The sequence below is a fragment of the Phodopus roborovskii genome, unplaced genomic scaffold, assembly GCF_943737965.1.
Source record: "Phodopus roborovskii unplaced genomic scaffold, PHOROB, whole genome shotgun sequence".
Lineage (NCBI taxonomy): Eukaryota > Metazoa > Chordata > Mammalia > Rodentia > Cricetidae > Phodopus > Phodopus roborovskii.
In genome coordinates this window covers 51,106,265-51,132,787 of record NW_026126517.1, presented here as the reverse complement: position 1 = coordinate 51,132,787, position 26,523 = coordinate 51,106,265, and the positions used below count along the sequence as shown (strand labels likewise).

At 43.1% G+C, this 26,523-nt stretch overlaps 1 protein-coding gene across 1 annotated transcript in view; it reads left to right on the top strand.

Annotated features, from left to right (window-relative positions):
* The window catches only part of Tmod2 (tropomodulin 2), a 37,262-nt gene extending 15,708 nt beyond the window's left edge, over positions 1-21,554 (top strand). The window contains exons 3-10 of the mRNA XM_051197964.1: positions 105-261; positions 2,871-2,993; positions 7,571-7,657; positions 9,246-9,376; positions 11,366-11,473; positions 15,742-15,885; positions 18,088-18,232; positions 21,302-21,554. Of these exons, the coding sequence (XP_051053921.1) occupies positions 105-261; positions 2,871-2,993; positions 7,571-7,657; positions 9,246-9,376; positions 11,366-11,473; positions 15,742-15,885; positions 18,088-18,232; positions 21,302-21,336 (930 nt within the window). The 3' untranslated portion in view covers positions 21,337-21,554. The remainder of the gene's footprint in view (positions 1-104; positions 262-2,870; positions 2,994-7,570; positions 7,658-9,245; positions 9,377-11,365; positions 11,474-15,741; positions 15,886-18,087; positions 18,233-21,301) is intronic.
* Positions 21,555-26,523: the final 4,969 nt, after the last annotated feature.

The window sequence follows — 26,523 nt, the reverse complement described above, 5'->3', positions numbered from 1 at the left end:
CCATCCGCCACATGCATTCCCTCTTACAGCAAGTGCAAAGGAGTAAAGAAATAACAAACCCTGTCCAGCACAGTCTTCTCTTCATCTCTTATCTGTCTTATCAGAGTGCAATGCTACCAGCTGGATTCCGACAGAAAGACCAGACCCAGAAAGCAGCCACTGGCCCATTTGACAGAGAGCACCTCCTCATGTACCTGGAGAAGGAGGCTTTGGAACAGAAAGACAGGGAGGACTTTGTACCCTTCACAAGAGAAAAGAAAGGTAAGGCCCATAGACTGCACCTCTTAGGACAAACTGCCCTTAACCTGTTACGGAGTGTCAATCAAAGGAGCTGACTTGGGAATAAGAGATAAGCTTTCAAACTCCACATGGTATTCTAGAACACTGGTTGGTAGACACAACACCCAGCATGAACCCTAAGGTAAATTACAGCTCATGGATGAAGATGATGATGGGTCTTTGCGGGTTCATTGGTTGTCACAAATGTCCACACTATAGTGTGGGATGTTAGTGGGGAGGTTGGGATGGGGGTAATACAGAGAATTTTCTGCTTAATTTGGATATGAACCTAACTCTATTCTCAAAATTAAAGTCGATTAGTTTAAAAGAAAGAAAATCACGGCAAGATATGTGATTAATTAAATGAATACATGGGTTGTAATGGTTCTGAAATTAATTCTGCTCGAAAGAAATTTCAAAGTTTCAAGGAAAAGCTTTAAAAATGTAAAGTAGTGCCCTACCTGAATGAACTGCACAGGCAATAGTGTTTCCCTCAGCCTTCTGTGCCTTTCTACTCTGTCTACAGTGGTCACAGCCTCACTCCCTAACCTTAGATGCTATGAAAAGCCTGTCTGTCACTCATTCATCTCGTATTTGCTGAGAACCTTCCTGGTGCAGAACTCTATGGCAGAGCCTGGACCCAGTGGTATATAAGACCTTGATCTGCCCTCAAGAGGCTTGCCATCTAGTATAAAAAACACAGGATGTAAGTGGGCAGGCTATGAGGAACCAGTCCACATTAGAACCCTCCTCTCCTCTCTTCTCTTTCCCTTCCCTCTCCTCCCTTCTTTCTCCTTCCCTCCCTTCCCCCTTCCCCTTTGCCCTAAAGAGGCTTCCTCTTCCTAAAGAGGCTCCAAAAATACCCTAGATAGGTTCCCGATTCATGCTGTTCCTGATTTCACCTTTCTCCGAAGCTGGAACTTCATGCATGCTTCCTACATGATGTCCCAAATTCTTGCAGCAACCTCAATATGGGTCTAGCCTCCACTGCCTCTTGGTTGCAGCTCTCCTTTCCTTGCTAAGCCTCAGCCTATGTCTTTATTCATTTTTCCCAAACTTGTCTAAGTTAATTTTCTCATAGGCTCTTCTCTCTGACCCAGATCCCCATTTAAAAAAAAAAAAAATCAGGAAGGTCTCGGCTTAAATGCTAGGATCCCACATTTCCCTGACCCTTCTCTGTAATTACTTCTTTTTCCTACCATGGCACCTGGGCATTGCTTTCATAGACCTGCTGCAACCATGTTCATCATTTTGCTGTTTACTTTGGGGGTTGTGTGGTCTCTGTATCAGCCTGAGAACCCCCCAGTGAAACTGGGTGACATGGAGGAGGTACTCCTTCCTCTGAGCTCTAGTGAGGTAGTTTTTAAGCCTGTGCTCAGTGCCAAGGAAAAAAAAGCACTAAGCATGAGTCATCCCTGTCCCTCCCTCTATGCTGTGCACCTCTGATGGGTCACGTGCCACTGAGAGGGAAATTAAGAAGAGCTGATGAGTGATGAGTTAGGTAAGCAGACGTGGGTTACTGTGGAGTATGAGCTGTTTCTATGGTAACACAGTTGCTGTTAGACTTACCAAACTGTGACAAGCATAAACTAAATTGTAAAATATCTCCAATAAAATCACCCCCAAATCCTGTGTTAGATAATGACTGAACACTAAGGGGAAAGCTTTTGTCATTTCTTCTCTAAGGAGAGGAGTAGCTTTGGCAAATTACTGCTTGGATCCAGGTTCATCTGCAGGAAGCTTAGAATGATGGGGTTAGGATTGGCTAGAGCTATCTGAGTATGAAAGATGCATACGATCACTTCCTGTAGCTTGGGAAATGGCTGGTAGACTAGTGACTCTCTCCTTGCTGTGACAAAATATCTGACAAAAGCCGTTAAGGAATGATGGCTATCTTGGCTCACAGTTCAAGAGTGCAGCCCACTGTGGCAGAGAAGGCATAGCTATGGAAGCCTAAGACAGAGGCTCACTTTGCATCCCCAGGGCAGAATCAGAGAGATGGATGTTGGTGCTGAGCTCCAATTCTCCTTTACCAGGATCTCAGCCCACAGATTGGAACTACCCCCATTTAGGGTGGGTCTTCTCAATTAACCCAGTCTAGAAACTCCCTCATAAACATTCTTGGAGACTTGTCTTTTCTAGATTCTGTCAAGTTGACAATACTAACCATTAGGAAGAAGTTAACTGCTGAGAGTGTATCTCAGGGGAATTCTGTGTAATAAGAGGCAGGATTCCTCTTATCCCACAGGCTAAGCCCCATCCCAGCAGTGCAGGAACCTCAAATGACACAGAACAGCTCAGTGATATGAGGTTTTGTTGTTGTTGTTGTTGTTTATTTGTTTTATTGTTGTTTGTTTTTTCCAGACAAGGTTTCTCTATTTAACAGTACTGACTGTCCTGGAACTCACTCTGTAGACCAGGCTGGCCTTGAACTCAGAGATCTGCCTGCTTCTGCCTCCCAAGTGCTGTTGTGCCACCACCACCCATCAATCCCTGCCTTTCACACCAACATTGCATTTTCTGTTCAGTCTGTTAACCCTACCCATGAGGCAGTAGAGCGCAATCATCTTTGCTTTTGTTCTAATTTAAAGGGAGAGTGTTTATCCCCAAAGAGAAGCCTGTGGAAGCTCCAAAAGAAGAGAAAGTAACTCTGGACCCAGAACTGGAAGAAGCCTTGGCCAGCGCATCTGACACTGAACTCTACGATCTTGCAGGTTAGTTCTAGGGGCTGGCTTGTGACCTCCAGCCATGCACTCACACCCCTGGTGCAAACCTCAGAGCTTCTGGAAGCTGGTGAGTACTTGTGCTGCCAGGCTAGCAGCAGCCCTATCCTACCAAGACTGGATTCTGTGGCTGAGTGAGCCATGTTTTAACCCACTCTGTTGTTCAGATGATGCCCATTCTACAAGACTCCTGTGATAAATGGAGGAGAATGGATATGAAATAGAATTGAGAGCTTAAAAGAAATAAAATTGAAAGCTAGGTATGGTGACCCATGCCTGAAATGGTAGCACTAGCACTCTAAAGGCTGAGATAGTGGGTGGTGGTGGTGCACGCCTTTAATCCCAGCACTTGGGAAAGCAGAGGCAGGTGGATCTCCATGAGTTTGAGGCCAGCCTGGTCTACAGAGCCAGCTCCAGGACAGGCTCTGAAGCTACTCAGAGAAACCCTGTCTCAAAAAACAAAACAAAAACTGAGACAGGAGGAGTATTGTGAGTTTGAGCCTACCGTGGGCAACAAAATTGAAAGCCTGTCTCAATAAAATAAAACAAAATTAGAAATTAAAAATTAATAAAATAATATGCCCATATGCTTTCCCAGGAATGTCCACATTAAAATGCACTTATGGACTTCACACATTTTGTGGTCACGTTTCTTTTTGTTTGGTTGATTTTGTTTTTGTTTTTTAATATAGTGGCCCAGTGTATACCCGACTGTCCTAGATCTTGCTCTGTAAACCAAAATGACCTCTAACTCAGATCTGCCTGCCTCTTCTTTCTGAGTACCGGGATTATAGGTGTGTGCCATCGACAGATGGCCAAATGGTCACATTTCTGTGGTCTCCCTCATGATGGCCATTACAAGCTGATTTGTGCCAGGAGGTCAGCTAGTCTTCTAGTTTCCTTAACTAGCCAAAACATGGCAGCGATAACAGGATTGTTATATTAATTGATTTTACCTGTAGATTGTATGAGTTACTTTTCTGTTGCTGTGACAAAAACACCATGACCAAGGCAACTTGTAAAAGAAACTATTTAATTGAGCTTTGGTTTCAGTCTATGATGGTGAAGCAAAAACATGGCAGCAGGGACAGTTGAACATTCTCATCTTGATCCAAAAGCAGGGGGCAGAGAAACAGCACACTGGGAATGAGTCTTTTTGAAACTTCAAAGCCTATCCCAAGGACATACCACCTTTCTGACAAGGCCACAGCTCCTAACCCTTCCCAATCAGTTCCACCATCTCAGGACCAGGAACACAAACAAGTGAATCAGTGGTGGTCATTAGCAATCAAACTACCACGGAGATATAAAGAGCGCAAATAATACAAAAGAAATGGAAAGCAAGCCTTTCCAAATTAAGTCCTTAATCAAAAGAAAAACAAAACAAACAAAAATAGTGTGATGTGGATGGGTAAGCAATACAGTTAATTTCTATAGTAGCATGGGTTACATAGTAAGACCCTGACTTGAAAAAAAAAAATCTAGAATAAGAGCTAGGAGTGTGTGTGTGTGTGTGTGTGTGTGTGTGTGTGTGTGTTCTTAATCCCAACACTCAGGAAGTGGATGCAGGAGGATCAGGGAGTCATGGCCAGTCTCAGTATGTACATAGAGATCAGAGGACAACTTCATGGAGCTGGTTCCCTCTTTCATCTTTATGTGAGATCTCAGGCTCAAACTCAGGCCATCCAGCTTGTGCTGTAAAGTGGCAAATGCCTTTACTTGTTGAGCCCAAAGCCCTGCCTGACTCTACTTCCCCAGCACTGGGATCACAGATGCACACCACACCCAATACGCAACTGTGTTCTAAGCAAGTTCTGGGCTGCTAACCCACGTCTTTGTGCTTTCAAGTGAGGTTGTTTACCAATTTAGCTGCTTTCCAGCCCCAGAACACGGATTTTTATTCCACTATAAGATGTTTGTAGAAATCTCTTTCCTGTCTGGGGGTGGGGGGTGTGCCTGCTCTGTCTTATTCTAATATGGCTGCCATCTCTGCACATCTCCATCCATCTCTGATGATATGAGTAGGTGACATCAGGTTCACAAGTCCGTATGTCCTGTCGGAGGTCTCTGTAGCATCCGAGCCACCTGGTGTGGAAGGTATTTCACATAGACTGGGCATTTTGGTCCTGTGGTAACTATGTTAATGCTTTCCCCAAGGGTTGCCTCACAAGTTTTACTGGTATTGCCCAAAGAAAGAATGCAGGGTGAGACTTGATTCCCAGGAAACACCTGAGAAAGGAGAATGAGAAAAAAGCAATTTTCTGAAGATGCCTGAGCCTGGAGTCCATGTAATAAATCCAGGGAGAAAATGCAGATAGACACTGCTTTGTATCCCCTTACTCAGCTCCCTCCCTGCTCAGATACTCCCTAAGAACTCCCCAGGAAGCTTTCTCTGTGATGGAAAGCATCTTCTCTCAGGTGGATCTTTCTAGAATACTGAAAATAACCTGCGAGTGGAAGGGCTCACAGCAAGTGCAGGAGAGATGAGGAGGGTGAAGGTACTGCCTGTGCTGGTGTGGAAGGCAGCACATGGAAAGGCACGCAGTTGAAAGGTGTGCCGATGGCTTTTTCTCCCTCTTCTCCTTTCTTCCTCTCATGGGGTGGTGCCAGGCACATTCAGAGCAGGGCTCTCCCCTTAGTGACTCCTCTCAGGAAACATGCTCACAAAGAACCCTGAGTGTGCTTTACTAACCTAGCCCATTAATCAAGTTAACAGTCAGTTGGGGTTAATAAGGAGACAGACTCCGTGGGCATTCAGTGGCTTCCCAGATCACACAGTTAGGGTGTGGCATCAGGGTTCAAACTCAGCGTGCTGCAGGTTCCCAACCCCCTTAACTCCATGATCACTGTTGTTACTCCGTTTGCAGTGCAAAGGATTGAACCAGGGGCCTTGGACATGCTAGACGGGTGCTATAGCTCTTCCATTGAGCTATAGCCCCAGCCCTTCTGACAAAACAGGGTCTCACTATGTAGTGTAGGCCATCCAGGCTGGCCTTGAACTCTTGAACTCTCTATATAGCCCCACACTGACTCCTGGATTCTTTTTGCTTCTCAAGTGCAGCTGTGTGCCATCACACACCCACTTCTAACTCCTATTCTTACTGGCTTATCCACTAGCCCCTCTTTATACCATGCTGTCTGCCTCCCTTCTAAAGTGTAGCTTACACTAGACCTAATCAGGATCTCAAGGGCCTGTGCCTCTCCCCCCGTAATTTCACTAGAGGGGAAATCTGTCTCAACTTGCCCAGCACCACCCTGCCGATGGTGTTGCTCCCTGAATGCCTGACTCCCGGTGCCAGTCCCGATATACCAGCAGGGACTGAGAACTTGTGTTCAGCTGACCTGTTGTTCCTGATAGTCCTCCTCTTCTTTCCCAAAGGCAAAGAAAGGAAACTCCTTTCACTACTTAAAGAGTACTACAGTCTTTCTGCTTTTGCTTCAGGGTTGGGTAGGGACATAAATCTACACACATCAGATCTTTGAAAACCTTAGACTCAGTCGGGCTTGTTGGTACAGTGTTAATCTCAACACTCTGGAGGCAGAAGCAGGATTACTGCCAGTATTAGGCCAGCCTGGTCTATGTGAAGAGTTCCAGGCTAGACTGGGTTACAAAGTGAGACTTTAAACAAAACAAAATCCTTAGATTGAATCCCACCTTTTTTATTTTTATTTTAAAGATAAGAAAATTAAATGGAGGTGGGTATGGTGGCACCTACCCATAACCACAGCATTTGAGAACAGAAGCAGGAGGATCACACTGGGTTTGAGATCAGCCTAGCCTAGGAGTGAGTGAGTTCCAGACTATCTAGGGCAATAAAGCAAGACCCTGAGACCAAAATAACATCAACAAAAAAACAGCTGAGTCTACTTAACTATCAGAATATTCTAGTTTCATTTCTCTTGTTATGATAAAACCTCCAAGCAATCCAGGGGGTGGAAAGAATTTATTCGGCTTACATTTCAAGGTTGCAGTCCATCATTGAGGGGGAGTCATAACGTGAGTCCCCAGTCACATCACACCCACAGCCAAGAGCAAGGAGAAATAAACATATAGATGCTGCTGCTTCTATGCAGCTGGCTTGCTTCACTCTTGCCCAATTCAGGTTCCAGCTGCTCACAGGGGGCTAGATCTTTCTACATAAACAATGATCAAGACACCCCCCCCCCCAGATCCCAGACATGACTGCCAGCCAGAGTAATCTAGATAGAGTAATCTAGATAATTCCTCATTAAGATGCTTTCCAGGTGACTTCAGGTTGTGTCAAATTGACAGATAAGACTTATCAGTGTTTCAGTGGTTGGAAGATGTGTCTATACAGTTGTTTCTCAGCTCCCAAAGGGTCCTGCATGTTTAAACACACACAGGCATGTAGAGTTACAGGTGGTCTTGAGAGATTTTAGCAGTAAGTTTATTGAATTCTGTACTCACACCACACACTGTGCCAGGAAAGGGAGTCTGGAGACTTTGTGCTATGTAAAGAGTTGTTCTTCAATGTGCAAATTGACATGTGGCCATCCTGATATGTGTTTCAAAACTTAATGCTTGTCTTTGATGCCTGTGTTTTCAGCTGTCCTTGGAGTCCACAATTTGCTCAACAATCCGAAGTTTGATGAAGAAACAACCAATGGCAAAGGTCACAAAGGGCCTGTAAGGAGTAAGTGGATGAGGGACTTGGGGAGCTTCAGAGCCTCTGTCTGGTGCCTATAGGACAGACACCTATTGCTGCTAGACTGAACCATTGGGCTCTGAACAATCAAACCCGGTGGAGAGGCTGATGGTGGGCACTCTGCCTGGCAGTGTGGCTAGAACCACAAAATACACATTTCATGGCAGATTGTCCAGCAGAGGGGAAAGTCCTGGTAAATTTGAAGAGTCAGCTCATAATGCAAATAGAGTTTCATGTTCCAAAGAATATTTTATCAATGAGGGAAACTTGACTATGCTCCCTTGTTTATTCCAGTGTCTTTTTGTCTCTAAATACCTAAATACCCCCAGAAAGCATGAAGGATGCCCTGACCTTTAATCCCAACACTAGGGAGGCCAAGACAGGCATATCTCTGAGTTCAAGCCTGCTCTACAGATTGAGTTCCAGGATAGTCAGGGCTACACAGGGAAACCCTGTCTTGGCGTGGGGTGGAGAAACTATCTGTACATTAGAATATTAATCTTTTGTATGTTACATGAGTTCCAAATATTTTCTGATAAATTGGTATGCATTGATCTTTGTTTGTTTGTTTTGAGACAGGCCTGAAATTCACTGTGCAGACTGGCTTCAAACTCATTATCCTCCTGCCTCAGTTTCCCAAATTCTGGTATTACAGGCATGTACTGGCTATATCTGACTTAAATGATTTATTGGTTTATTTTTATGAACATATGTACATCCATTGCCAGGAGAAGCCAGAAGAGGGTTTCAGATCCTGAATCTGGACTAACTTATGTTTGTGACCCATCTTAAGGGTGATTAGAACTGAACTCCAGTCCTCTACGAGAATAGCAAGTGCTTTTAACTGCTTAGCCATGTCTCTAGCCCCCAATAATTGTTTTTTAAGATGTTTTTCATTCTTCTTTTTCATTCCTTGGTCTTTCTCAAAGCTAAAGCTGCAAAATGGAAATTGGAGGAGGGCAGTGATCAAGAAGCCAGGGGTGTCAATATTTGGGGCCTGGGGATAGAGGTGTAGCTCGGTAATAGAACATATACTTTGAGCAGGTTCTGGGTTCAAGTCTCAGCATCACACAAACGTTTGAAAAAAGGCTTTGGGAAATGAAGAGACTCATTATGGTGTCCATTTTTCATCTCAGAGCGTATGGTCTGCTGAAGATAGTTGGGGAAAGTCCATATGGTACAGCAGTAACTACAGTGGATGACCTAGGGTTTGGAGTTTGCTCCCGGGCCTTCTGAACTTTGATGTGTCAGCCACTGAGTCCCCTTGTGGGAGATGCAAAGCATCTTCCTTACAAGCTAACCCAGAAAAGCACCACTGCCCCGCCTGCTCAGTGAGAATCACCTTACTCTCATTGGTGTTGGGGTGTTAAACTCTACAGGAATGAGTGATATTTTCTAGGACAGCATTGCCAGTTTGATAGAGGACCTCTTGCACTATCCATGGGAATCACCTTACTCTAGTTGATGTTGGAGTGTTAGACTCTACAGGAATGAATAGTGCTCTCTGGTGAAGCCATCATTAGTTTGGTAGAGGACCTCTTGCACTATCTTTCATAAATTAAAACTTGTGTTGTAGATGTTGTCAAAGGTGAAAAAGCCAAACCAGTATTTGAGGAGCCACCGAACCCCACAAATGTGGAAGCAAGTCTGCAGCAGATGAAGGCCAATGACCCGAGCCTGCAAGAGGTCAACCTGAACAACATCAAGGTACATGTCTGCCTTTACCTCTTGGCTTATCCTGGCATCACAGAGCTGGCTGGAGATCATCAACTGCCTGCTTTTACACTGGTTTTTAGTCCTTTCAAAATGCTGACTTCAGACAAAATAACTTAGTCAAAAGACATGGGTCTCCAAGAAGAATAACTTCTAGAATTTACTGAAAAGAATACCTGGGCCAAAAGAAGCACATTATACCTACTGCTGAATAACAACGTCAACAGTTATAACAACTTCAACAGTTTTCTTTTCTTTTCTTTCTTTTTTTCTTTCTTTTTTTTTTTTTTTTTTTTTTTTTTTTTCCTAGTGTTAGGAGTCTAGTCCCAGAAGTCTACGCCTACAGCTTAGTTCGTGGAGCATGTTTGACGTCATGCTGCTATTGAAGGCAGGAAAAGAAGGGAAGAGGGGAGGATCATGAACAAATAGGAAGTGACTAAGGCTTTTTTAATCATTCTCTTCAGGATGTTGGTTGTCTAGTTGATTAGTTGGTTGGCTAGTTTGAGACGAGGTTTCACTGTGTTGCCAAGACTGGTTTTAAACTCTTTAAACTAACGGTGTAAACCTGGCTGATTTCAAATTCTCCATCCTCCTGCCTCTACCTCCCTAAAGGTGCCTGGAATTATAGGCAATTGTGAGCCACCCAACATGGATGCTGGGAACTGAACTCAGGTCCTCTTGGAAGACAGCAAGTGCTCTTCTCTTCACCATCCAACCGTCTGTCTAGCCCCAGTAATACTATTTTTATTGAGTGCACACTCCATCATAGCCTTGGCTACTTAAAATTCATTATCTCATTTAATCTTCAGTGAGACTTGAAGAGATTAAGTTGCCAGGGTCACTCAGCTTGTCCGTAATGCAGCCTGGTGCATGTCCCTTGCTGTCCCTTCCTGCCTGCTGCTTCCTTCCATGGTGATTAGTACTGTACTGTGTGGCCTGTAAGAAAGAGTTCAAACATATACATGCATGCAAAACACTCATAAATACAATTACAATTAATACATATTACATAAATACAAATACAACTAAAAAAATTCAAGAAAAAAAGTAAAGGAAACAAAGAAAGGATTGCAAACAAATGTGGTTGCTCACACCTTGTATCCAAAGGTTCCATTTCCCCATGTGGCTGTGGGCACAGATTCCACCTTGTAGAGGTAGAAGCAGGGAATCACTGTGAGTTCCAGAACCTTTGGCCACATTGTGAAATTGAGGCCAGATTGAAGGCAGCCTGGGTTCCCAGAGACCCAGTTAAAATCCATTCAGTCTTTACTTACAGTAGTTATAGTAGGAGAAAAAAGGCCAGCCAAATGTTGGCAGCATGATGTGGGAAGACCCAAAATGTTATGGAATTGTAGGAAAGGGAAAGTTTAAGGTGGCCTAGAAGAACTCTTGAACAAGAGAGGAAATATTTCAACTGGGTCTTCAGAGATGAGTAGATAATAATTAGAGGAAAAAGCAATGGGAATTTTCAGGGCAAGGAGAAATGTATGAGAGACCTGTCCTAGAATATAGTTCTACCATTAAGAAGTAAAAAGAAGCCGTGGTGGTGCACACCTTTAATTCCAGAACTTGGGAGGCAGAGGCAAATGGGTCTCTGTGAGTTCGAGACCAGCCTGGTCTACTGAGCTAGTTCCAGGACAGCCTCCAAAGCCACAAAGAAACCCTGTCTGGGAAAAAAAGAAAAACAGAAAAATCTTTTGAGTCACATTCCTTTACTGGACACTAGGAGGCACTATTCACTCAGACTAGCTTAGTTATCACACCTGGGCAATAAAACTTTTAAAAGAGAATATGTAATCAGTCATCTAAATATAGGTGATAGTTAAAAGTTAGAGGGATGGGGTGCTTATTGACAGTGGAGCTCAAGGCTCATGCTTAACACATGTGAGACTCTGGGTCCAATCAAAAATGGAAAAATATTTTCAAGTTGAGGGTGAGTGTGCTTTGAGTGGCTTGTAACTAGCTCTGTCTCCTGTGCTTTAGAACATTCCAATTCCAACCCTAAAGGAATTTGCGAAGACTCTAGAGACCAACACCCATGTGAAGAAGTTCAGCCTGGCTGCAACCCGCAGCAATGACCCTGTGGCCCTTGTAAGTGTGACTTGAAACACGATATGAAGTCATTGAATTCACTGGAGACTCTATTTTTAGTTTTGTTCTTATTGTTTAAATTTAGCTAACTCTTGAGAGAGGGTCTTGCTATGTGGCCTGGGTGTGAACCCACTGTGTTTCTTGGACTTGCCTTGAATTCTCAGGAATCCTCCTGCCTCAGCTTGCCTAGTGCTGAGATTTTGGGCATGAAATCACCATTCCTGGCTCTTAGAGATTCATTTTAATGTATATTTTTATCAATCAAAAGTCTCAGATGTGGTCAAGTTAATCTGATGAATTTATAGTTCAGAGGCGCAAGCTCAGAGGCTATCAGGGCACTGCAAGCATCATGAATTAACTGGATTCTTGTCAGTGCTGCACATTCCAAAAAAGAAAGAAGATAAGCATCTTCTTATTTAGCTAAATAAATATTTAGAGTTTGTTCTGTGTTGAGGAAAGCCATTCTGAAACATTTGCTTCTACAGTAACTTTCTGTAACAGTCATTGGATGTTAAGGCCCCAAAAGCCTACTTGAGCTTGGCACATATAAAACAAGTCAGAGTATATTTTATCTTAATCTTTATGTGTGTTAATTTTCCAGGCATACTTTAAACAATCAAAATACTGAACCATTTTGTTTGACATTTAACTAATTAGAATATGGGAAGGAAAACAACCAAACTCCTAGTCCTTTAATGCGATTTAGGTAATTCAGCCAAACAGGAAGGCTTTAAGCCCAAGTAAATGCTGTTACTGTCATAGTGTCGCTGCTGTTCCTCTTGTCTGCTTTGCTAATTCCAAGCCAGTTTCCTGAGGAATTAGTACCAGTTGCTCCGGGTTGCATGCATTGCCTCACCCATCCATCACTGTAGAGCTCTGAGTATGTGCTGTTGTTAGTTCCCACTGTAATGAAAGAGGGGTTAGATTATCCCAGGTGTAGCAAGGAATGACAGAACCAAGAGTCACTGATAGGGATTCCGGGAATCAATCTGAGAGTCTATAGCATCAGTCACTGAGCTCTCAAGTCAAACTAGAAAAACAGAGTTGTCCTGGCATGATGATGTCTCAGCTGTTACAAGTGTTTGTGGCTTTTCCAGAGGACCTGCATTAGACAACTCACAAGCACTTGTAACTCCAGGGGAATCTGATGTCCTCCTCTTCTGACCTCCTCGGGTACCTCATGTACGTGGTACACAGACTTACTTCCAGGCAAAACACCCATATGCATAAAATAAAAATAAATGCTTAAAAAATATAAGTGTATATAGATACGTGTAGGTGTGTAGATGTAATTTAGAACTGTAAAGAGGTATTCCATATTCTTTTATTCATATTTTATCTTTGAAATCCATGGCATAAAACATCTATAGCACATTAGTTCAAACCAGGTATTTTTCAAAGGCTTAGCAGCTATATTTCTTTGTGGTCAGCAGGGAAGCTGTGTATTCTGGTTTCTGTTAGATTTTAAAGACTTAAATTTTTAATTACATTGTGCATTAGTGTGTATGTGTGTGTGTGTGAGAGAGAGAGTGTGTGTGTGTGTGTGTGTGAGAGAGAGAGAGAGAGAGAGAGAGAGAGAGAGAGAGAGAGAGAGAGAGGGTGTCCATGAAGTTCAGAAGAAGGTATCTGGACTCTTGGAGATGGAGTTACAGGCAGCTATGGGCAGCTTGACGTGGGTGCTGGGAACTGAACTCGAGTCCTCACCAACAGCAGCTTGTGCACTGAACTGCTGAGCCATCTTTCCAGCCCCAGAAAATTGTGTTTTTGTATAACCCCATAGAATACAGAGAGCAGAACTTTTTTTTTTTTTTTTGAGACATGTATTTCTACTCTAATTATTTATATAACATTTAGGAAATCAAGTATATGTTTTCCTGACATTATTACCACAGCACATGGAATAGATGCTCAGATATTTGATGAACTGAAGTGAACTTGTGTGTAATAACTCTAAGTTATGTTTGGCTGCATGTGCTCCATTTTGTTCAGTTTGGGGGGGAAAAGTGTTTTCTCAAGTTTAAGATAAACCAGCATGATCTTGGCTACTTGCCAGGAGGTCCTACAAGTTTTTGTAAAGAACTAATTGCTCTGACATTTCATTCTTCTAGAACCACAAGTTTTACAAAAAAGTTTGGTGTGCCCCATAAGAAAAGGCAGCCAAACTCCCCTTACATGCTCTGATTAAAATGTGTACATTTAATTTGAAGATCAATTATTAAGCGGAGTGTGGTGGCACATGCTTCTAGTTCCATCATTTGGGAGGGAAAGGCAAGCAGATCTCTGAGTTCGAGGCCAGCCAGGCCTACAGAGTGAGTTCCAGGACAGCCAAGACTACACAGGGAAACCATGTCTCTGTAAATCAGAATCAGAACAGAGAGAGGGAGAGCTCGCAGCTCTTGAATAAATATGTACCTGGAGTTGCATAGTATGCCATGTCATCAGCTCAGATCCCAGGGCTTTCAGTTCAGACAACTGTCAACACACAGGATTCTTATTCTGCCCTAATGATACTCAGATCGAGAGCTGTTCTGCCCCCAGGGCAGCGGTGGCAGATGTTTAAGGTTGTTGTGACAAGGACAGTACTTCTGGCCTGTATTATGTCTCAGAAGCTGGAGAGGCTGCTAACAGGCCTATGGTACCAGGACACCCATAGCATAGAACTCGCCAGAGCCAGGCTTTAGCCATGCCAAGGTTGAGAAATTCCACTTCATATGGAATTTCCTCTGTCCTAGCTGCCATTAAGATAATTGAAATAGTTTAGAACTTCCTTATTCTACTCCCTAGAAGCAATCGCTATTAGCAATTTGTTTTTCATTCTTCTACTTATTGCCTTTAAGACTTTAATTAAAGTGACTGCCAATCAACTGCTTATTCACTCGAGGAACAGAAGGCCAGGACACAGCTTTCGAGATCCTGACTCAGTCCATATTCATCTGGGTGGGGCCAAAATATACTTGAAATTTTACATGTATATTTATATTTAAATTTATTTAGATGTTATCTTTGTATGTGTGTGTCTATGTGGGGGGTACCCATGGAGGCTAGAAGAGGACATTGGATCCCTTGGAGCAGGACTTACAGGTGTTTGTGAGCCTTTTCTTGCTAGGATCTGGACACCTGTTTCCATGAACAGCAAGTGTTAGGAACCATATCCCCAGCACCAATTATCTGTATATTTTTTTAAATTTCTTGATACTGAAACACTTTAAACTAGTATTAAAATCTGTTCATTTGGGGGCTGGAGAGATGGCTGAGGTTGATCTTCCAGAGGTTCTGAGTTCAATTCCCAGCAACCACATGGTGGCTCACAACCATCTGCAATGAGATCTGGTGCCCTCTTCTGGCATGCAGGTATACATGCAGGCAGACTGCTGTATACTAAACAAACAAACAGACAACTAAATGTATTCGTTTAATGAGTATGTAGTCTCAGCTCTTGAGAGGCAGACACAGGAAGATGAGGATTTTATGTCCAACCTCAGTTACACAGCAAGTTCAAGGCCAGCCTGAACTACCTGAGAATCTGTCTTCACACACACACACACACACACACACACACACACACACACACACACACACACACACGAGAGAGAGAGAGAGAGAGAGAGAGAGAGAGAGAGAGGAGGGAGGGAGGGAGGAGAGAGACAGGCACAGACAGAGGCTGAAGAGAGCTCAGTGTTTAAGAGAACTGGCTGTCCTTCCAGAGGGTTCCCAGCACTTACATAGTGCTCACAGCTGTCTGTAACTCCAATTCCAGGTGATCCAACACCCTCTTCTGGTCTCTACTGGCTCAAGTGTACACATGGTACACAGACTTACATACAAGCAGAACACCCATACATAAAAATTAAAGAATAAAAAATAAGAGAAAACCGTGCACTCATACACACCATGTGAGTGTTGGGACTCAACCCAGGTCCTGCAAAAGAACAGCCAGTGCTCAAAATCGCTGAGCCATCTCTCCAGCCTCTACTGAGCTACTGTAGTTCTTTTCTTTTCTTCTCTTTTCTTTGTTTGTGCAGCCCTGGCTGTCTTGGAACTCACTCTGTAGACCAGGCTGACCTCAAACTCACAGAGATCTGCCTCCAGAGTGCTGGGATTAAAGGTGTGCACCACCACCACCACCCGGCCCTATTTTAATTTTTAATTGCAGCTCTGAATTTTAATTTAAATTGGAGATGAAAGTGTTTCCTTTAAGTGTTATAAAATTGTGTATTGCTCATGAAATCAATCATTAGAAACCTTAACGACTGTTTCTGGACACTAAGGCTTTTGCAGATATGCTAAAAGTCAACAAGACCTTGAAAAGTCTAAACATAGAGTCCAATTTCATCACTGGAACTGGGATCCTGGCCCTAGTGGAAGCCCTTCGGGAGAATGACACCTTGACAGAGATCAAGATCGACAATCAGGTACAGAAGGGGAGCGAAGGCAAAGCTCTTCCACCCGTGTGTGTGTGAGTGTGTGTGTGTGTGTGTGTGTGTGTGTGTGTGTGTGTGTGTGTGTGTGTGTGTGTGTGTGTGGTGTCCAGAGGACAACTTCAGCTACCTTTTTTCAGATGCTGACCAACATTTTTTTTTTTTTTTTTTTTGAGACAAGCTAGACTGGCTGGCTCGGAACCCCAGGGATCCCCTTGTCTCTGCCTCCCAGCACTGGGATTACAAACGTACACCAACATACCAGCTTTCTCCATGTGAGTCCCAGGGATTGCACTCAGGCCCCCATGCTGTGTGACAAGCACTTTACTGACTAAGCATTCTCCCCAGCCTCAAGAGCATGCTCTTAAGTAAACTTCACAGCAGGCCAGCATACCCAGAAAAAGCAGCTACCCATGCCCTAAGCTAGCCAGGCAGCAGGGTATTGCCAGCTGCCTTTCATTCTTTTACCCTGTAGCCTGAGTCAAAGCCCAGCACTGCCCCAGCCTTGACTTTGCCTCTCACCGAGACTGTGATTGGAATGAAAGTGAGGTGACCCGGCCCAGACACTAGGGCTTGCTCTTGTTTAGAGGTCATTATCAGTGATCTTGAACTTATTTATTATTTTTTAATGATGTGTATGACAGAGGTCAGAGGTCAGAGACATCTTATTTTAGGGTTACAGGAGGTTGAGAGCTGCCCAATATAAGTGCTGGGAAGCAAAAGATCTTCAGGAAGAATAGCAGGTGCTCTTAGCCACTGAGCCATCTCTCCAGCCCAGGTCTTTATTTTGGGTTTTTTTTTTTTTTTTTTAAGATTTATTATTTAATTTATTTATTTATTATGTGGTGTTCTGCTTGCATGTACCCTTGCACCAGATCTCATTACAGGTGGTTATGAGCCACCACGTGGTTGCTGGGAATTGAACTCAGGACTTCTGCAAAGAGCAGCAGGGCTCTTAATCTCTGAGCCATCTCTCAAGCCCCTAAAAGAAAGTGGGGTTTTGTTGTTGGTTTTTTTTTTTTTTTTTTTTTTTTTTTTTTTTTTTTTGGTGTTTTGAGACATGGTTTCTCTGTATTGCTTTGGAGCCTGTCCTAGAACTCTCTATAGACCAGGCTGGCCTTGAACCCACCTGCCTCTGCCTCCCAAGTGCTGGGACTAAAGGTGTGCACCACCACCACCTGGCCAGCTCAGGGTTTTAGTTCTTCTTGGATATGGGTTCCAGGATGGAAAATTCAGTATTTGGACTGATGGCTGTCAGACTCCCCACTACTTAAGAGACATCCCTGCTGTAATTCCATTAGCTCTGAGTGGTATGGAAGAACAGCATTAGTTTTGCTTAAACTCACTCAGGAATGACCTTCTCTTTATTTTTGTTTGTTTTGTGTCCTGTATTGTTTTTGGGACAGTCCCATTGGTTAGCACAGGCTAGCCTTAAACTAAAGATCTTCATGCCTTAGTCTCCTGAGTCCTGCAGTCCTGCAGTTATAGCCATGCGCCCAGGTCCTCTGTTCTTCACAAAGGGTTTCTTGTTTGCTGTTGGGTTTTTTGTTGTTGTTGTAGTATGATGATTATGTGTGTGTTCATATGCATGTGAATACGTGTGTGCGTGTGTGTGTGTGTGTGTGTGTGTGTGTGTGTGTGTGTGTGTGTAGGCCAGAGGTTGATGTCAGGTGTCTTCTTGTCATGTCCCACCATAGATTTAGTAACGTGTCTGCCACTGGACCTGGAGCTCACTGATTGGCTAGACTGGTTGACCAGTGACCTCTGGGGTTTACCTGTCTCTGCACTCCCCCCCCCCAATGGAGTTATAGGTTCATGTCATCATGCCTGACTTTATAACGTGGGTCTGGGCATCCGAATTCAGGTCCTCATACTTGCACAGAAGCACTTTTCCCATTGAGCCATCCATCTCTGCAGCCTGACATCTTGTTTTTGTTGCTTTTGTTTGTTTGGTTGGTTGGTTGCTTGCTTGCTTGCTTTTGCTTTTCATTTTTGAATTGCAGCAGATTTGGCTGTCTGCATTCTGTTTCTAGATTAAGAGCCAGACCCAATGACTACGTGGGAGGGAACGCCTCAGGTGGCTTTCTCCCTTTCTGTTTCAACTTTTTTGTGGAGGTCGCCATGTAGTTTTCCCCTGTAACGGTTTCCTTTCCTTTCCTGTTTATCCCATGTATATCTGTGTGCACCCACAACCAGAGGCAGCAGTTGGGAACAGCTGTGGAGATGGAGATAGCCCAGATGCTGGAGGAGAACTCAAGGATACTCAAGTTTGGGTACCAGTTTACCAAGCAAGGGCCACGGACAAGAGTGGCAGCTGCCATCACAAAGAATAATGACCTGGGTAAGGCAGATGTGATCTGTGCTGGAGACAGTAGGAAGCACACTAGTGATATTCATCTTCCCACTTTGGAGGCAACATCTCAGATGCCTTGCCACTGGGCTGGTGGGCATCTTATTAGGTGGTCATGGCAATCCTCTGGTCTTCGAGGTGTTAAAGCTTCAGCACGGCATTTTTGTAGAAGAGCTGTTTAGTTTAGCTCTTGCTTGATTTCTTTGTCTTTGCCTCTCCTCCCCTCCGCTTTCCTCCCTTCCCCTCCCCTTTCCTCACCTCTCTTCCCCTCCCACTTTCCCTCCTCTCCTCCCCTCTCCCTCCCCTCCCCCTTTCTTCTCCTCTCCCCCTCCTCCCCTCTCTTCTCTTCTCTTCTCCTCCCCTCCCCTCCCCCCTCTTGTCCTCCCCTCCCCCTTTCTTCTCCTCTCCTCCCCTCCCCTTTCCTCTCTTCTCCTCTCCTCCCCTCCCCCCTCTTGTCCTCTCCTCCCCTCCCCCTCTCCTCTCCTCCCTCTGTGCTGATGGTATCCTCTCTGTGTTTGGACACAGGGCATGTTCCTTATGCTTGATTTCTGATGGCACTTTTTTTTCAATACTCAGGCTTACATTTGGGCACATGTGTATTTTATATGTGAAATAATCTAGTAGAGCTACATTACACAGGTTAGACTCTCACAGAGCTTTTCAGGGAGGCCTCTCTTTGCCTTCCATGCTGTTACACTTTGCTGGGGAGCCACACTGTTCCTTCTGTCAGAAGGAGATAGGGCATTTCCTGGACAGTCACATTGTGGAAGGATGGGTCAGATTGGGAAGGCTATGTCTGGGGACATCTTAACTACCTAGAGCAGCATAGCAGAGGGATATCTAAGACTGGACAAGTCCACTTGGCAGTCAGCCAGCAGCAGGCTTGAGTCCCTTGTTTGAAGTTTGGGAACAGTGTATCAGACCTTGGCTGGACAAGGGAGAGAGAAAGATACTGGTAGGGCATAAGGCCATACTTACCCATTGGATACAAAGCGTGAGACCCATGACCCAGCAGAAGGCTTTGGAAAGGATGGAAACAACCAGAAAAATAATAATAATAATAATTAATTTTAAAAAAAAAAAGAAAGAAAGCATTCTAGGTCTATATCTGAGCTGCCCACAAAAAAAAAAAAAAAAAAAAAATAAGCAAAACAAGGCTCTAGAAATATTGACAACAGATCCCACACCCAGGAAAAGCCATTGTATGCAGCCGCTTTCCTATAGCTTGAGCTACTGAAAGTAGGGAGTTAGAGGGGACCTCAGACAAAGTACCCATTGGCCAAATCCAGGAAGCTTCTAGAAGCCCTTTGTTATCAACCAGAAGAGTCTGCAGCCCAGGAAAGGAAAGGAGAAGATAGGGATTGTGGAAACCGAGTAGGCAATTAGGTATGGGGGGTATGTGCCTGTAACTCCAGCATTCAGTAGGCTAATGCAGGAAAACCCTGCTTGAAGTGCAACCTGGTCTATGTCAGAAGAGGGGAGAGAAGGATAGAATCAGCCAACATTTTTTGTTTGCTTGTTTGTTTTTGTATTTTGTTTTTTGAGACAGGGTTACTCTTTGTAACAGCCCTGACTATCCTGAAACTCACTTTGTAGACCAGGCTGGCCTCGAACTCATATAGATCAATCCACCTGCCTCTGCCTCCCCAGTGCTGGGATTAAAGGTGTGCCACCACTACCTGGCTGAATCAGCCAATTTTTAAAGACTTTTTTTATGTATGTGTATGAATGTTTAGTTTGCATGTATGTCTGTGTACCACATATGTGTCTGATACCCTCAAGGGTCACAAGGAGCTCAATCCTCCTGGAACTGGGGTTATGGCCAGTTGTAAGAAACTATATGGGAGCTACAAATTGAACACAGGTCATCCAAAAGAACAAATGCTCTTAACCACTTAGCTGTTTCTCCAGCTTCCATATCAGGCCATCTTGACATTGTCTTTGATCTCAAGCACTGGTTTAAAGGAATTTCAATCTCTGATTTTGTCTATTGTCTAAACTCATTTATTTGAAGACCAATATTTAGGAATTGTTTGGGGTTTTGTTTTGTTTGTTTTGTTTTGTTTTGTTTTTTTTAGATTTATTTATTATATGTATAGTATTCTGCCTACATGTCTGCCTGCAGGACAGAAGGGGGCACCAAATCTCATTGTGAGCCACCATACAGTTGCTGGGAATCGAATTCAGGACCTCTGGAAGAGCAGCCAGTGCTCTTAACCACTGATCCATCTCTCCAATCCAGAACTGTTTGTGTTTGTTTGTTTGATTGCTTGCTTGTTTTGAGACAGAGTCGTGCTGTATATCCCAAGCTCTCCTGGAACTTACTGTGTAGCCCAGGCTGGCTTCCAGTTCCTGATTCTCCTTCCTGCCTCAGCCTCCAAAATACTATGATTGCAGGTGCACTCCACCACTTAGGGGTTGTTAATCAAGATGAGATTTAGAGAATCTGATCTTCTCTTTACAGAAGCCTGGTCTCCCAGACATAGTCAGAGGTAATGGATGAGGCTAGGTTCACCTGGGGACTCTGCAAAGGCCCATTTGGTGACAGAATTACACAGAAGCCAAGAAGATGCCTGTGTGTAAAATCCCCATGAAAATACTTAGCAGTTCACAGTGACCTCTCCTGGACTAACTCTTCCATAGACACACAGAGAAGTTCCCAGTTACCAGACATAGCTTTATTTAAATTTAAATTCCTCTTTATACCAGATTATTTTGCCATTTCCATTTATTGCCATAGTTCATTGGATGTTGAAGTTAAAGACGATTCATACCCTTGAGTATGTGGCATAGAGTTTTGTGAGTTGAATACTATCTTCTAGATCAGTGGTTCTCAACCTATGGGTCAGAGGTCCTGCATATCAAATATTTACCTATTTATAAGGGCAGCAAAATTACAGTTGTAAAATAATTTTGGGGATTGGGGTCACCACAACACAGGGAACTGTATTAAAGGGTGGCAGCCTTAGGGAGGTTGAGAACCACTGCTCTGGAATGACTTTAAAGAATATTCTTTTCTTCTGTTTGTCTTTTTAATCTTTTTCTTTCTCTCTTACCTAGTTCGCAAGAAGAGAGTTGAAGGAGACCGGAGGTAAAGCTCCCTAAAAGAGGTGAAGTCGCACTACACAGCCATCTGAAAAACAACACAAACTCATCCTCTTCTCCATGGGACCGTTTTATCAAAGGCTGTTGGTTTCCGTTAACCATAATTTTAACTATTACTCTTTTTTAGCAGTACTTATTTATGTGAGATTCTGCAATGTGTGTAGCAGTTTGACTTGCTCCTGGGCACGCCTGGCAGCTTGCACAAATAGGATGATACAGATCTTAGACAATGACAATGCGGGAGATGATTTTAACCACTTTCATATTGGGTTGTCTTTCTTTCTTACATGAACATTTTCTAGTCACGGAATGGGACCTAGCGTGTGTTTGTAGATGATTGCAGTAGAAGCCTATCTCTGTTTACATGCATCACTTTGAGTTAGGCTGAGTACATGAGAAGTGCTACTGACCACATAAGAAGTGAGTATTGCCAATCTTTCACAAACTCTCCGTTAATTCCAGACAAGTGTCTCTCCGTGCACATGCCCAACTGGCTGAGGGTCAATGGGATCCTCCTTAGGAAGCACTTTAACAAAGCACTAGCAAATTAACTGTTTATCATCCCATGAGTATATTGATAATCCATGCACTTATCTTTATTGATGATTAAACATGAATTAAACATATTCGTGTAGGTGCGTGGTACTGGGGATTGTACCCAAGCTCTTGTGCATGCTAGGCAAGCACTCTACCTCTGAGCTACATCTCCAACCAAAATTATATTTAGTAGACAATTATTTATAAAGCTGTTGAAAGGCTTTCCAGGTATAATAGAAAATTTTTAAGTCTTACTAAAAGAAAATGTCAAAACAGCACATTTCCAAATAAAACAATAATAGCATCTTATGGGCTAGAGAGATGGCTTAGCAGTTAAGAGTGCTTGCTTCTTTTCCAGAGGACCAGAGTTCAGTTCCCAGCACCTATGTCAAGCAGCTAGCAATAGCCTATAACACCCATCTTCAGGGGGATCTGATGTCTCCGGCCAGTGAAAGCATCCACACAAATGTACATACCTCCCATACACATGATTAAAAATAAGTTTAAAAGATAATGGCACCTTAATCAAAGTTTGAAGTAACTTGACAAAATTTAAAAGCAATTGATGCTTCATCTTTAGCATGACAAGTTCACAGGATAAATTGTGGGCATTGTGGTTAATTATATAGATTTTTGTTATGTGCAGTTGCTTCACTACTTTTTGGCTAAAATCGGATGCTACTTTTTAATCACTTGACATGGTCAATTCAGACATTTGCAAACATTAGGTAAAAATGAATTGTCAGTTACTCGGATATTTGTCACCTCAAAGACAAAGTCTATAAAAACACAACTGAAAAGATTGCATTAATTTCTTAGTATAACATTGGACCATGCAATACAAAATTAAGTAACAAATGACAGAAGTGTTTGACTGCAAATAATCACTTCTCTCTCCTGTCATAGATAACAGCTTGTGGCAACCTCTGTGTGGTAGCCTGCTCATCTGCCCACTGCTGTGACTAAATAGCTGGCAAAAGGAACATTAGGAAGAATGGGTTGGTTTTGGCTCACAGTTTTAGGGTACCGTCCACCGTGACAGAGAAGAACAGTAGCAGGAGCATGAGGTGGCTGGTCGCATCGCATTCACAGACGGGAAGCAGAGAGAGATGAATGCTGGGACTCAGCCCGCTTTCTCCTTTTCCCCAGTCTGAGACCCCAGCCTATGGGATGACGATGCCCACATTCCGAGTGAGTCCTCCCTCCTCAGTTAAACTTCTCTGGTAACACCCATCAAGTTGATAATGAAGATAACTGTCATAGTATCTCCCTTTCTTCCTTTCCTCTACTTCCCCTACACAGCATCCTTCTTGTTTCCCTTCTCTTCATGACTCGAGTCTTACCAAGGTGATACCTCTTGTGCTATTGACAGAGCAAAAGAAGTTGCTGTCCCTGGAAGATCTTGGGACCAGTCCTGTATAGTTAGTATTAGTTACTGGGGGTTCCTGAGTTGTTTGGTAGTTAATATGTAAATAACTTAGCTTGACAAGCACGTGGGATCTATTTAGAGAGGCCTTTAAAAAACTGGATACTTGGAGGGAGAAACTGGACACTTTTACTTGTTCTATAAATATCCCTAGCTGAAAGAAAACATCCTTTGAAACATCTCATTTTCTTGACTCATTTTTATATTTTTTAGGACATAATAAGGAGGGTATGCTGACTTTTTTTTTTTTTTTTTTTTTTTTTGAGTCATTCCCCAATCCTTTATCGTCTGTCAATCTGAAAATGTATTAGGACATTCCATTTGATTGTTTTCAGTCTGATTTTTTTCTTTCATTCTCACTCATTTGGATGTGCTATAACCAGTTTGTACAGGTTTGCTGGTTGCTCAGTTTTCAAGAACTCTGTGAATTATTGCTCAACATAGCACTACTAAAAATTAAGGGAAGCCAAGTGTGGTGGCCCGTACCAGTGATACTAACACTGGGTATGGAGACAAGATCAGTGTTGGCTACATAGAAATTTGAAGCCAGACAGCTACATGAGATCCCTAGCCCATGGCCTCCCCCAGCCAAAACGCATTGACATGCATTTACAGTTAAATCAGTTATGGTAAAGACAAAAATATGTTCTTGAGATTACTAATGTATGTTATGCCTACATGGCTTAAATACTATTGATGGTGTGCTGTGACATGGATCTTCCCAGCTCTCAGCATTGACTTCTTGGCCATGGTAAGAAGAGTCTCTGGGAAAGAGTAACATGTAAGAAGCATCTCCTTCCCTCTAGATTGTTAGCTGATAAGCAGTCATCAGTTCTACCTGGGTGAAATATATAAGATGTGTTTTAACGGTAGTTTTTGGTTACCATGTTACCAAAGGGAGGATGCTATGCTTTGGTCACAGACTTGTTTAAAAGCAGAGTCCCTAGCAAACTTCTACAGTAATCCTTTTCCTTTCCTCATTCACTCTTTTGCCTTCATCTCTTAAGAAACTCTGACCCTACAGAGTGTTGCCTGCAGCCCCACATTTTGGAGAATGGGTTGCAGTTGTTAGCACACCCTGGCAAATTGCAAGAAAAAAAGTCAGATTTGGATCACAGTTATTCCTTTTTATAAGGAGTTATTAACACCATTAAAGCAAGAGAGTAAAACATTATTTTAAAAATCATACTGTTTTTAGCTTGTAAGATGAGTTTATGAGATTATTTATTACTAATCAGCTGTTTTATCATTATAGATTTTTAAGTGGCTTGTAAAGTGACATTTCCATAAGTATTTGCATATTGAAGATAACTACTAGAAGATAAAACATTTTGGAAGAATCTATCAAATCATATAATTAGTCTAAGACTTCACCTCCCTTCTGCCCAAAATGGACAATTAATTTCATCATGATGAGACATAATATGTGTAAATTATTTTTATATGTATATATTTTGCTAGCTAGTATGTTGAGTATTTGCTAATGCCTAAGTAGCTATTTAGAGGGAGCTCATGTTTCCCTAAGCCTGCCCCCTTTCCCTTTACAGTTGTACAGGCTCATAGTAAATAGAAACTTACTCACTTAGACTTGAAGGTTCTTGTCACTGATGTCTTGTCATGGCAAAGATAGATGGCTTTTAGGAGACACATTTCTCAAGTCTAGAAATTATGTCTAGTTTAGTAGTACATGTGCATCTCTCCATCTACCTTATGTGTGCAATGGAAGCTCCTTCGTCCTTTTCAGCTTTCAGAAAGCCCTGGCTTTCATCTTTGAGGGAAACGGAACCCCACCCCGTGTGTGTGTGTGTGTGTGTGTGTGTGTGTGTGTGTGTGTGTGTGTGTGTTGTCAGATATCTAATTAGGTATTTGACTACATCTGGACAACAGATTGAAGGGGAGGCTCTCCCCAGCTCCACTTCCCCTGCCCTTTTAGAGCTGCTACAGACCCAAGTTCCATGGGAAATTACCCTGGAGTCTGTAGTTTCTGTCACCCACCATCACATTTCACAGCTGTGTGGAGGATGACTCTTAGAAAATTCACTGGACTATTACCCCCATTAGCTCCTCCTATATGCCTAAAATGCATGTCATTTCATACTCATGAACATCCGTTAGCCCCCTCCTTCCATCTCTGTAGAACACACTGTATATAAATATTTTGTATATAAGGACCACCAAATACTGTAGTGAGGTATTTAGCTATATGTGGACCATGGACTGACGGGACCACACTTCCCTTTCCCCTCTCAGGGTTGTGGTGGGCCTAGGTTAGAGAATCACATGCCTGGAGGGGCAGGTGTGACTCACCCATCTTTCAGTACATAGCTCATCTTCCAGTAGAAACCCATCTCCATGTTTAAGAAAAAAAAATCACAGTGCCTGTACCCCTGGAGCCAGTTTTCCTAAAGGAAGACTGGTATACCAGACCATGAACAGCTGCTTCTCTTCCACCCACAGATGTGGGCCCTGGTGGGCACCAGCATATGGAAGCCACTGCCTTCAGAAAAGCTGCCACAAGACATTTCTAAACACAAAGCTTAGACCTGGCGTGAAAGCATCGGCATGCTCAGACAGTCCTGTAGAGTTGACAAACATGTTTGCACATCCTTTTTCATGGTTGAGACTTACTCTGCCCTCTCCTAAATATTGTGCAGGAGACAGGAAGCCTAAGAATTCTGGTCTGAGAGAAGTTGACATGTGTTTCAGGGTTGGGATGATAGACTGAGTGTCTTTTTCAAAGAGTAGATACAGAGTTTGCTTATTTCTCAGTTCCCACAACCCAGCTACTCACTCCATACTCAGTGAAAAGACTGAGTGAAGCACACATAAAGGAAAGGTACAAGAACTTTCTAAGTAGCAGGCTGATCCCACTGGGTAAGCCACAGAGCACAGCCTTTTGGAACTAACTGGCCAGAGAAAAGTACCCAGAACCTCAGCAACTTTGTTTCTTTGTTCCTCAATTCTAGATCTGACTGTACTTTATGGCTCAAGATCCTTACAAAGTTTAAAAGGGCTGGGAATGTAATATTTAAATTAATTTAATGGCAGAACTCAGTTCTACTCACCTCTCTTGATATCTCTCCCATTAGTTTAAAAGTAACAACCAATCAGTAGATAGATGAGTGATGGGTTACAAAGTTTACGTCTGTATCCTGGACACTATTCTGGAAACAACACATGAATCAGAAGTTAAGCCTATTTGGGACACATTGTT